General features: G+C 45.6%; 1 protein-coding gene across 1 annotated transcript in view; it reads right to left on the reverse strand.

The window, feature by feature from the left end:
- Positions 1 to 13,005, reverse strand: part of crocc2 (ciliary rootlet coiled-coil, rootletin family member 2) — a 203,712-nt gene that overhangs the window by 5,754 nt on the left and 184,953 nt on the right. The window contains exon 34 of the mRNA XM_052018582.1: positions 8,976 to 9,117. Coding sequence (XP_051874542.1) covers positions 8,976 to 9,117 — 142 coding nt within the window. The remainder of the gene's footprint in view (positions 1 to 8,975; positions 9,118 to 13,005) is intronic.

The raw sequence follows: 13,005 nt of genomic DNA on the forward strand, positions 1-13,005 counted from the left end.
CCTCCTGAGAAAGTAAAGACACTGGCACACCTTCCTTATAACTGCATCTGTGTGCTGGGCCCAGGACAGCTCATCTGATATGTTAATGCCCAGGAATTTAAAGCTGCTGACTCTCTCCACCACTGATCCCCAATGTAGCCTGGCGCATGTTCACCCTCCTTCCCCTTCCTGAAGTCAACACTCAGCTCTTTAGTTTCGCTGACATTGAGTGAGAGGTTGTTGTTGTGGCAGCACCATTCAATTACTCCAGTAAGCTGACTCATCGTCCCCTGTCATTTGTCCAACAACAGTGGTGTCATCAGCAAATTTGAAGATGGTATTGGAGCTGTGCTTAGCCACACAGTCATGTGTGTATAGACAGTAGAGCAGGGGCCTAAGCACGGATGAACAGCAGCCCGATGTCAGTTCCTGTTGTCCAGGTGGTCCAGGGCAGAGTGAAGAGCTAGAGAAATCGCATATGCTGTTGACCTGTTCTGGCAGTAGGCAAGTTGGAGTGGATCCAGGTCACCTCTGAGGCAGGAGTTGATTCACACTTCTAGAAGCACTTCAATGCGGTTGATATAAGCACTACTGGACAGTAGTCATTGAGGCATGTCACCCATTTCTGGGGCACTGGTACAATAGGTGCCTTTTTGAAGCAGGTGGGAACCTCAGACCGCAAAAGCGAGAGGTTGAATATGTGTGTACATACTCCAGCCAGTTGGTCCGCACAATAAACTCGACTTTTGAGTTTTGAAAGGGAAGTAGTTAACGTTTCAGCTCAGAGACCCTTTGACAGATACTGGCTGCCTCCTGGAACAAGACCTGTTGGCCACCTTACACTATTGGTTGTCAAACAGTCCAGATCCCTCGAAGTCCTTGCCTTGGGATCCTTCCAGGGACTAGCTTTTGCACAATCTCAGAATAAAGTTGGAGACTGATTGATTGCTCATTGATAATGGGCACAATCAGCATACATGGGGTTACTGTTATGTCTGGATTCCCACAGGGACAGGGCGACATTAACTGGCAAGGCAGTCAAAGCAATCAAAGCACAAGGCAATCAAAGCAGCCCCATGTCACCAAGGAGCATTCACCATCTACAAGGGTCTTCACACCATCAACAACAGCTGATCTCCAATCAAAGAAAGAAAGTTCTCCAGATTTCGAGACAGGTACTGTGATGCCTTTATTCTGTGCTCACCCTCCCAGCCTGGTCATTCTCTCTTCTTCACCTTTCCATCAGGCAGAAGATACGTAAACCTGCAAAACACGCATCACCAGATTCAAGGATAAGCTTCGATCCCGCTGTTACGAGACTCTTGAATGGACCTTGTATGACAAAGATGAACTCTTGCTCTCTCAATCTACCTCATCTTGCACCTTATTTGTATACCTGCAGTGCACTTTCTCTGTAGCTGTAACACTTTATTCTGCATTCTGTTAGTGCCTTTCCCTTTGTAATACCTTGATGTAGTTATATTTTGGAATGATCTGTATGGATGGCACACAGAACAAAATTTTTCACTGTATCTTGGGACATTTAATAATAAACCAATTACAACTCCATTTGGACTTAGCAGCTGGCTACACGGAGATAAGAAGTATCCCCTTTGAACGTGGCCTATGATACCTCTGAGGAGGCCAAACCATGAGGTCCAGGAGTGGTACTACCAACCACAGACACTGGCGTGCTGAATATGTGCTTCAGGTACCTTGACAGATCCGAAGGCAGCTTTAGCACACGCACCAGCCCGAGTCTCCAGAATGGTGGTGATTTGGTACCCTCTGTATAAAATAGTGCAGAATGTTGGAAACAAGGTGGCAGAAAGATAGAGCCTCACTGGATAAGGAGGAAGAGGAGGAAAGAATGTGGAACAGATTGCTGTGACAACGATCAGATGATCTATATTACAGATCTGATTCAGAGAAAATGTTGGGTAGAATAGTAGAAATAATCTCTTTTTTTTTAACTAGTGACATGGGATCTTTTACATCCACTGAAGAGACAGAGCCTGTTTAAGATCTCAACTAATAGATGGAACGTCTGACAGTGCAGCACTCCGTCATTATCACACTGATGTCCAACCTCACTTATAGTACTCAGGCTCTGCAGCGTAACTTGAGCCCACAGTCTTTTGACTCAGAGGTAACAGTGCTACCAACAAAGCCACAGTTGTCACATAACTAATTGCCAGTGGTGAATCAAAATTGCGCAAGACCAGAAAATGGGAGGAATAACCAAATTTAATGCCAGTCCAAAGAACTGCAACTTCACAGACTAACTGTTAAAACACCAAATGCAAATTCTTGTGCAACTGCTTATCTTTACTTGTTCCTACACGTTGCAACCTGTGGCTTCAGGTGAGGGCGAAGAAGTTGCCACTGTGCCTGCTTTAACAGCTGAGATCTTCTGGGCTTTGGAGCTCCTAAAGGTGCTAAAATAGATGGCTTCTCCTGCAACTGTGCAGGGGTAGACATTGTCAATTGGACATGAGGGGCTAAAGGGGCACTAAGATTAAAGGGTGGAGGGACAATGGGTGGGAAGAGGATATGTTTTGATCAGTGTGCCCACTTGCATATCCTCTCTCACTGTTAGGGATGTCATACACTTTTCTGCAAGTAAACTGGTCAATGGGGCAATGAATCACAAGGCTGGGGCATAATGCATCGTTTTCAGCATGCATTTATATTCTGAGTCCTTTGTGTACTTGTGTGACCTTTGCATCTGGCAGTCCTTGCAGGTGGTCATTTTCTCCATTGACAAAGGCATTACTGCAAAGGCTTGCAAATTCATATCAATTCCCGTCCAAGACAGACTTCACTAATCTCTCTCCACATTGCTGCTGGGATGCCTGCCAGAACCTCACACATTCTTCACTGCTGCTCCAGAACTTTCTTGTTGGTTGACGGCACTTGAGGTGCAACATCTGTATCCAGCTGAGCAGAGCTCAAACAACTCGGCACCTCTCTATTATCTGTCCCTACTCCCTTGTGTATATCTGCAACCAGGTGAGAACTACTGGACCCATTGAAGTGTATCTGAGCTGATTTATGTTAGGCAAATCTTGTGATGGTGGAGCTTCAGGGTGAGCAACTTCCTCCTCTGAGGAAGAGTTGCTGGTGTCCAGCAGTGTGTCCTGAAGACATGTGGAGGACAAGTTAAAATGTTCAAGGTATGGTTAAGGTCATCATGTGCATGTGATTACTCCCGACTCCAAGTCCTAGTGGGTGACTGTTATTTGCAACGTGCCTGGATGAGACGGAATACTGTAATCTGTTTGCTATGGGGTCCCCATAACTCAATCTACAATGTCTGCCCATTCCATCATGGTTCTTCTTTAGAGTCATACAGCACACAAAGTGGCCCTTTGACCCACCATTAGGATAGGCAGCATCTATGGACGGAAATGGACAGCTGAGACAATAAGATGGGACAAGTAAGTATGGATAGGTACATAGAGTGATTGGCAGGGACATAATAGGCCAAAGGGAGACACAAGAGAGACTGCAGATGCTGGAATCTGGAGCCACACACAAAGCGTTAGAGGAACCCAGTAGGACAGACAGTATTTACTATGGAGGGAAATGGACAGTTGATGTCTCAGGTCAAGACCCTTCATCTGGACTGAAAGATAGTGGGGAGATAGCCAGTCTAAAAAGGTGGAGGGAAAGGGTGGAGCAAGAGCTGGCAGGTGATAGGTGGGTACAGGTGAGGGGGTGGAGTGGGGGTGGTGATTATGGAAATGGGGGAGGGGTGAGTGGGAATTGCGACAGAAGCTGCGAGGTGACAGGTGAAAGTGACAAAGGGCTGAAGATGACGGAATCTGACCGGAGAGGAAGGTGGAGCATGGAATCAAGGGAGGGAGGTGGGGAGGGCAGAGCGGAGTAGTGGGGGAGGGGAACCAGTGGGAGGAGAGTGTAGGTGATGTGCGGATGGAAAGGGTGGAGGAGGGAAAAGAGACATGGTGATGAGGGCCAGCTAGATCAGGGGGAGAGAGAAAAGGGACAGAGGGGGGAGCAGTTTACTGGAAATTGGAGAATTCAATGTTAATACCACTAGATTGTAGGCTACCCAGGTGGAATATAAGGTGCTGTTTCTCCAGTTTGCATTTTGCCTCAACTTGGCAGTTAAGGAGGCCGTGGACAGACATGGTAGTGTGGGAATGAGGAGAATTAAAATGGCTGCCAAGCAGGAGATCCAGACTTCCCCCATCTGCTTATCACAACCCCTCTCACCTGGACCCACCTATCGGCTGCCAGCTCTTGCTACACCCCTTTCCTCTACCTTTTTATACTGACTATCTCTCCTCTACCTTTCAGTCCAGAAGAAGGGTCTTGATCTGAAATGTTGTCTATCTATTTCCCTCCATAGATGCTGCCTGACCAGCTGAATTCCTCCAGCATTTGTGTGCTGCTCCAGATTCCAGCATCTGCAGATTCCTGTATCTCCCTTTGGCCCACCATGCCCATGCCCAATGATCATTGAATCTATCCACATTTACTTGCACTGGTCCATATCCCTCGATGCCTTGGTAGTTCAAGTACTTATCTAGATGCTTATTAAATGTTGTGAGAGTATCTGCCTCGACCACCTCTCTAGGCAGCACATTCCAGATTCCAACCATCTTCTGTGTGAAGAAACTTCCCCCTCAGATCCCTTCTTAAACCCTCCACCTCTCACTTTAAACTCTTGCCTTAGATAACCCCATCATGGGAAAAAGATTTTTACTATCTATCTTATCTATCTGCCTGAGCAATTTTGGACTCCTCTATCAAGTCTCCCCTTAGCCTCTTTTCCTTCGTGGGGAAAACACCCAGGCCATCCAATCTCATGTTATAACTGTACAGCCCCATCCCAGGTAACACCCTGGTGAATCGCCTCTGCACCCTCTCCAGAGCAGTCACGTCCTTCCTATAGTGTGGCAACCAGAACTGCACATAATCTCCAGGTGTGGCTTAACCAATGTTTTATCAGGTTGTATCATGACGTCCCAGCTCTTATATTCTATCTTATACAAATCAGGGCAGGCTCCTCTCAAGAGTATTACTTGTGAAAGACCACCTCCGGTTTTCTGACTCTCAATGAGTCCGTGCTCTCTTTTTCTGCAGGAGATCTATTAGTGAGTGTAACTCAAAAAAAAACTGCAGACACCAGAAATTTAAAACAAGAATAGAAAATGCTGGAAACATTCAGCAGTTCGGGCAGAATCTGTGGAAAGAGAAACAGAGTTAACATTTCAGGTCAAATGCTCTTTATTAAAACTGGCGAACACTCTGTCCCAGTTCTGATGAAGGGTCTCAGACCTGAAACATTGAACAATTTGTCTCTCCACAGATGCCACCTGACCCGCTGACTGTTTCTGGCATTTTCTGATAGTGAGTGTGATGACTTGAGTTGAAAGGGTGGATGGAGAGAATTTGTTGAGGGTGTCTATGAGGGAGGTACAACATTACATAAAGATGAGGATGAATGTCCATGGTGGCTGAACAGATAGGGATGTGAGGAAGTCATAGATGGATGAACATACTAGTGAGCTGAGCTCGTGTGAATGTGATAAAGACAGGGAAAAGAGTAGGATCTGGTTTCATTGGAGTTTCGAAGAATGACGGAGACCTTATTGAGACATATAAGACCCTGAGGGGACTATAATAGGATAGACGTTGAGATATTTTCAAGTGGGAGATACTGAGTGAGAGGACACAGTTACAAGATTAGAGACCAGTCATTTAAAACTGAGGTGTGTAGAAATTTGGCCCAACTTGTCCATGCCAACCATGGTGCCCACTAAGCTAGATAGAGTCACAGGGTATTAAGATAGAGTCATAGAGTAATCATAGAGTGATAGAGGATAGATCATTAGAAGAACTTAAGATGGAGGTTGATTAATAATTGAGGGCTATGGGGATCCAGCACAGAAGAGGAGTTGAGGCCTGATATAGGTTGGCCATGATCATATTGAAGGACGAGGTGGCCTACTCTGCTCTGACGTTCTTGTGATGTACTAAGAAAAAATGAAGAGGGCAGATTCGAGGTCGGGAGAAATGTACACCAGACTGTAAAAGAATGTGCCTCTTGTCCTTAGCCTTGTTGGTCTGGTGAGGTTGTCAAAATAAATCCAGGCACGAAGGCTACCTGACTGCTGTTCTCTTCGGTGTCAACCTTGGACCACACCTACCAGGCTTCTTGCTTCTCTCAGCAAGGAATATGATGTTCTCTGTGAGGACTAACAACATTTAACAGGACACTCACCAACACTGGTGATTCATGTGCCTTGATCACTGTTTCTGACTCCCGCCAGAATTCATCAAATTTCCTGAGTGCAATGTGCCTTTAAATAGTGGATCTGAAACAGGATCATGTACAACATCACCAGACTAATTAGTCAGGATACCAGGAATATTCTATAGCAGATCATTGGGCGGCAAACTGGTGCAACTAGTAGAGCCACTGCCTCACACCTTGCAACCGGGTTCAGTTCAGGTTCTGTCAGGTGCTGTCTGTGTGGAGTTTGTACGTTCTCCCTGTGATTGTGTGTTTTCACCTGATGCCTGGTTTCCTACCCATGTCCCAAAGAGGTTAACTGGCTACTGTAAAATGCCCCCTGTGTATAGATCAGTGGTAATTTCTGCCAGCTCCAAAAAGCTTCAACCACCAGACACATTTCCCTTCCCTTTCTCACTCTGAACTACACTCTGTGGCTTCCTGCACTGTTATAATGAAGCCGAATACAAACTTGAGGGACAACACCTCATCTTCTGCCTGAGCATGTTGTAGCCTTCAGGACTCAAAATTGAATTCTCCAACTTTAGGTAACTTGCTCTTTCTTTCTGCTAGGATCAGAACTGGCTATTTCTGCCTGCCATCATTTGGACTCAGCCTTTCTCTTTCTATTTAGTCTGGTCTGGCCCACTGAGTGCATCCAACAACTTTGTTATTGGCAACACATTAACACGCAAAGAAATATAATCTGATCCTAACTGCTTCACTTACTGCTATATTTACTTATTTGGTCTCACCCAATCAGAGATATTCCATTCCCCACACTTCCCCAATCTTCTCTGCTCCTGAAAACTAATTTGATTTTTCTCTTTCCCAATTCTGATGAAAGGTCCCTCCCCTGAAAAGTTAACTCTGTTTCTCTTTCTGTACATGCTGCCTGACCCGCTGAGTGTTTCTAGCAGTCTTCTGTTTTTATTCCAGATTTTCAGCATTTGCAGTTTTTTTGATTAATTTATAATAGTTTATTTTCACTGCCAGATGGGTTGATTAGCAACAATTAACACTTTTCACTTTGTTAAAAGGGCACTTATGCTTGATTTCACTTTTTGTGGAGAGTTTAATTTGGAAGCAACATGTTTATTTGGCAAGTTTAAACCATTCAGTGCACTTCTGTGCTGCAACTGATATGCAAAACGCTGCTTCTGGAAGCTTATATCAGAGAGCACAACTTAAACTGCAGCATTTAGGTACCCAGTGCTTAACCCTCATCTCACCACTTGACAGGAAATTTTGACCTATGACACCCTTGATGTCACTTTTGACACTTACTGGTGTAACTACACTTGGAACTAACTTCGAAGAAAACCATCAGAACATAGTTCCCCTGGAAATGCAAACGTTGAAGGAGATATTATATGGTTTATGACACGTAAAAAAATGTATAGCAGCCTTAATGATTGAGGCTGATTTTCAAATCGGCAACTGTATTAAAAATAGAAATGCAATAAATTGACCAACTGACTGTAGCGATGATGGAGCCTTATTGAAAAGGAAAACCATTGAGCTCTGCGAACACAGCTAAACCATCTTGAGGGCAGAAAGCAATCTGAGTTATAAAGTACACAAGAGACAATGGACAGCTTCACAAGTCAAAAAGGAACAGATCCTTTAAAGTAACTTCATTTAGATAACCCAAGATAGGATAGAGTCAGACAGCAGTGAAACAGGTCCTTCAGCCCTCTGAGTCTATGCCGATCACCAAGCACTCATTACACCAATCCCTGTACTAATCCCACGGCACAATGATACAGCTAGTACTCATAGAGCCATAGAGAGATACAGCACTGAAACAGGCCCTTCAGACCAATGACACCATGCCGTTCATTAAGCACCCATTGACACTAATCTGACATGGCCCACATTCTTGTCAACCCCTCTAGATTCTACCATTCACCTGCACACATGAAACAATGTTCAGTTGCCCTCATTCTTCTTGTATCTACATGGGTTTCCTCCAGGTGCTCAGGGTTTGCTTCCATATCCCAAAGATGTGAGGGTTAGTAAGTTAACTGGCCACTCCCAAATTCCATACAGACAGTATCAGATGTCAGGATTGAGCACAGGTCACTGGAGCTGTGAGGCAGCAGCTCTACTCGCTGCACCACTGTGCAACCCAATATGTGCAGCGTAGGCCACTGTCTCTAAGTTCTGAGAAACTATCGGTTCGGATGAGCAGAGTAGACTGCTAATGTTGGAGGACTGCAATGAGCAATGGCGTGAGGGAAGTTCAGTGATAGAGGGAATGAAGTAAGAGGGAACTATGATAGAGGGAGGAAATCCCAGTGACAGAGGAAATTGGGAACATCCAGTAATGGAGGGAGGATCATCCAGTGACAGAGCGAGTGAGGAACATCCAGTGATGGCAAGTGAGTAACGTCCAGTGACAGAGCAAGTGAGGAATGTCCAGTGACAGAGCGAGTGAGGAATGTCCAGTGACAGAACGAGTGAGGAATGTCCAGTGATATGGAGGGAGGAACGTCCAGTGACAGAGCAAGTGAGGAATGTCCAGTGATGTGGAGGGAGGAACAAAGCAAGGTGGCCGGAGTGAAAAAGTCGGTCTGATTGCTGTTTTGTTGCTGCTGCCTCTCCTAATACCATCTCAACATGATGGCAGTCACCCTAACCAAGTGAGGACTGATGCCAGCCAGCCAGCGAGCAAGAGCATGCATGGATGCTTCCCACAGCTCATTAAAAGCTGCCAGCTGGTTGCGACTCGCCCTGACCTGCAGCTGCTGAATCTGCCTTTGTGTTTCTGCGAGATCCATTTCTGCACCACTGAGGGACTGATCCAACTGTCCTTTCTCAGCTGACAGCCGCAAAGCATCTTCTTCAGACCTCAACCTGTCCCGCTCGACCTGGAACAAGAAACATTCATCACCACAGTGAGCGCTGGCTGGTGGAGTGAGGTCTCTCACACCGTTTCCTCCATAGGCAAAGGCCATACCCCATCACGGCAAGGTGAATCCTGTTAGGAGTGCTGGCCTTTGAACAAGACACTGGGAATGGGGCCCTGCACAATGAAGTCTAGAGAATCAGCACTGAGGGCTACATTCCATCAGCACTGAGGGCTACAACTGCATTGTGTGCAGTTGAAGCAGGTAAGTTCAGCCTCCCAAGCCACATACACACATCCATACATGCACACATACACACAAATGCACACCGAGATGGACAGGCACACACATGCATACTCACACGGACACACAGACACAGGCGGCGCATACACACACTGAGACACGCACACAGACACACGTGCACAGACACATATGCAGATGCACACATATGTAGATGTGCACCGATACAGCCACATATATGTGCACAGACACACACAAACACCTGCACATCATCAAACATCCTCACACAGACAGACAGACAAGCAGGCACGCACGCACACGCGCGCGCGCGCGCACACACACACACACACACACACACACACGCAAACTCTCATACCATGTGGTACCTGTCCTAATGCCAAAAGAAGTGGGGTGGATCAACTAAACTATGTCTTTCATTCCTTAGGTGAGTTGGGATACAGCCAATTCTGGTAAGCAGTAATTTGAGAGGTTGTTGATCTATCTGTACATTCTTTCCTTGGAGTGTGAAACAGGGAAGACTTTGCAGGCTGATTAACATCAGTCAGATTTCAATGTGAACCATGCTTCCATAGCTGTATCCACCTTTACATTAGTTAACAGGGAGCTTGTCTTGTATGGGGAGAGGATTTTATGGTCAGGCCACATCTGTGGGAAGAGAAACAGAGCTGAAATTTCAGGTCAAGAACTTGTCTGACAAAGGGTCTTCGACCTTAAATGTTGGCTATCTTTCTCTTTCCACAGATGCTGCCTGACCTGCTGACTAGCATTTTCTGTTTTTATTTTGGATTGCCAGCGTCTGCAGTATTTTTGATTTTCATGTGTCTGCAATATCTTCCTTTTTCCTGAACCATGACTTCCCCTCTGCCATAGTAGACAGAGCCCTTGGCCATGTTTCATCTATTTCATACACCTGTTCTCTCACATCTTCTCCTCTTGGACAGAGCAAGGGTGGAGTTCCTTGGTCCACTGTCTCACTCTGTGTGTGTGTGTGTGTGTGTGTGTGTGTGTGTGTGTGTGTGTGTATACAGCTCAGGAAGCTGAATTTACCTGCTTCAGAGGGGCCAGGTTTTCTTGTTACACAGAGAGTTGTAAGTGCCTGGAACGGGCTGCCAGGGGTAGTGGTGGATAGTGGTATTTAAGAAGCTTTTAGATAGGCACATGGATATGCAGGGATTGGGGAGATATGGGTCATGTGCTGGCAGAAGAGATTTAGTTTAATTTGGCATTGTGTTCGGCGCAGACATCGTGAGCTGAAGGGTCTGTTCCTGTGCTGTACTGTTCTGTGTTCTCACCTTCCATCCTACCAAACTCTACATTTAGTGGATTCTAGCAAATTCTGCCAGCTCCAACAAGATCCCATCAGGCACATGTTCTCCTCCAGTCCCCTTTCAGTATTTCAAAGGAATCACTCACTTCATGACTCCACTATCCACTCTTGAGATCCCACCAACCACTCCCATCTTATGGCACTTTCCCATGCAACCACAGGAGGTGCAATACCTGTCCTATCTCTTCTTCACTTCCCACCATCCAGAAACCCAAACAGTCCTTCTCGGTGAAGCAACAATTGATTCACTTGCACTTCTTCCAGATTGGGTGGTCGCTTTGTGTTCAATCTGCAGGAGACCCTGAGCTCCTCATAGCCTGCAAATTTAAATCACCATCCCTCTCTGTCTGTGGTGGCCTCGTGCACTCTTATAACAAAGACCAAAGCAAGCTTCAGGAACAACACCTCATCTTCCATCTGGGCATATTGCAGACTTCTCGGTCCCAAATTCTCCAACTTTAGGTAACTCAATCTTTCTTTCTGTCTTTTTCAGAACTGCCCATTTCTAGCAGTCAACCATCAGGGATTTTGGCTAAGTTTTTTCTCTCTACTAGTATAGTCTGGCCAGCTGGCCATTTCCCACAGCCCTGCTGTTAGCACCACATTACACAGATAAAGAAGCATAATATGCCTGTAACTGCCATTTTAACTTATCTGGACTCCCCCTACCCCTTTGTTCTCCATATTCCTCTCTTACTTCTGACAAACTTCTGACCAAGGCTCCCAAACCAGAAATATTAACTGTTTCTCTTTCCACAGATGCTCCCTGAACTGCTGAGAGTTTCCAGTGATTTCTGTTTGTAGCTGTGTATCATGAGACTGAGGGTAAGTTCTTTGAAAGGTGGGCACTTCCATGTGCTGAGACTTCTTGGGAAACCACCATCTAAAACATGCAAAGACCAGCAACATACATTAAGCTGTATTGACAGAGTTGACGCTTGTGTAGAACCAGCCTCAATAAAAGTGGATTATTCATCTGATTTTAGCTTGTGGGATTTTCGTGCTTTTTTAAGTGTCTATGGGATAAGAGAAATCACGAATTTGCATGTGTAGACAATAGCAATGATCAAAAGTAACAGCAGTTGCTCAGAGGTTCATGTTGCACTGGATTCCAAACATTGTGTGCACTCTGTGTAGACAACCTTGGACAAGCACAGGCCTGATCCATGAACTTAATTAACTTAAACTCAAGGTGCAGAAAACCAATGAGTTTTTCCGTGAAACACAGCCTTGTTCAATTCCCGTGAAGTAATTCACTGACTGTTGCCGATTTTTGTTACAGCCTTGCCTTGTAAAGGTTGCTGATGGTATCGCCTTCCACCAGATCTACCATCCAGCCACCAGCAGTTGGCTCTTCACCAGATTAAGCTCACTGTGAGTTTTATGACTTGTATAGGTTCTTGCCTGCAGAAAGGAGCCGCCTTCCCTCCCCCACCAACCCCCTACCACCCCAGTCAGAAGAACAAAAGCAAGTTCTCAAATCTGTCATTCCCTCTGGCATAAACAGAAGGATTTGGCATAACAGGAGCCAGATAAGTAATTAATTATTTCACTAAGATGCAAGTGAATAACAGGGCAGAAATCAACAGAGCATTTGCTGTGGGTACATTTCATAATCCTAACTGATTTCCTGGCCAATTTATATGTGGCTTCCACTATAATCCACACTCTTCATGCATCTGGGGTGAACTTTTGAAGTATGATGGAGATTGCAACAAAACGCGAGATTGACGAGGCATTAACATCTATCCTGGATCTCCATAATGACTGCTTGATCTAATGGTTACAACTTATCCTTCCAAGTTCTTTGCTTTTCCCTCCCGAGGCTCTGATTCCACACCAGAACCAAGTTCCAACTGGCACCAGCCTGCCTCATCCAAGGGAAATTCCATGAATATGAGCCCAGACTGTGAGAGCTGGCATTGTATGTGTCCTCTGGGATCTTGCAGCAAATTATATCTTGTTTCGTCTCACATCCACCACAAGGCACTGAATGCCTGGCTGATTTCCTTCCCTCACCCTCTCTAGATCAAAACACCTGGCTCAGTACAATTCAGAATATCATCACCAAACGTCACCTAGACTCTCCCACCCTGGTAGAGGGGCAGTGCACCCTCAAGTAACCAAGATCAAGGATTCTGCCTGAAAAACAAATGACAATTCCAAATCTTTCCCCTTTCAGCTCCCTGGTACCTGAGTTAACTGTACAACCCACCCAGACATTAAGAAACGAGTGGGCAGACATTATCTTTGGAAGACTTCACATGCTGGTTTGACTCACCAGAGTTGAGGTTCCTGTGATAAAGGATCTCACTGACAAG

Source organism: Pristis pectinata, chromosome 6 (genome assembly GCF_009764475.1).
Source record: "Pristis pectinata isolate sPriPec2 chromosome 6, sPriPec2.1.pri, whole genome shotgun sequence".
Lineage (NCBI taxonomy): Eukaryota > Metazoa > Chordata > Chondrichthyes > Rhinopristiformes > Pristidae > Pristis > Pristis pectinata.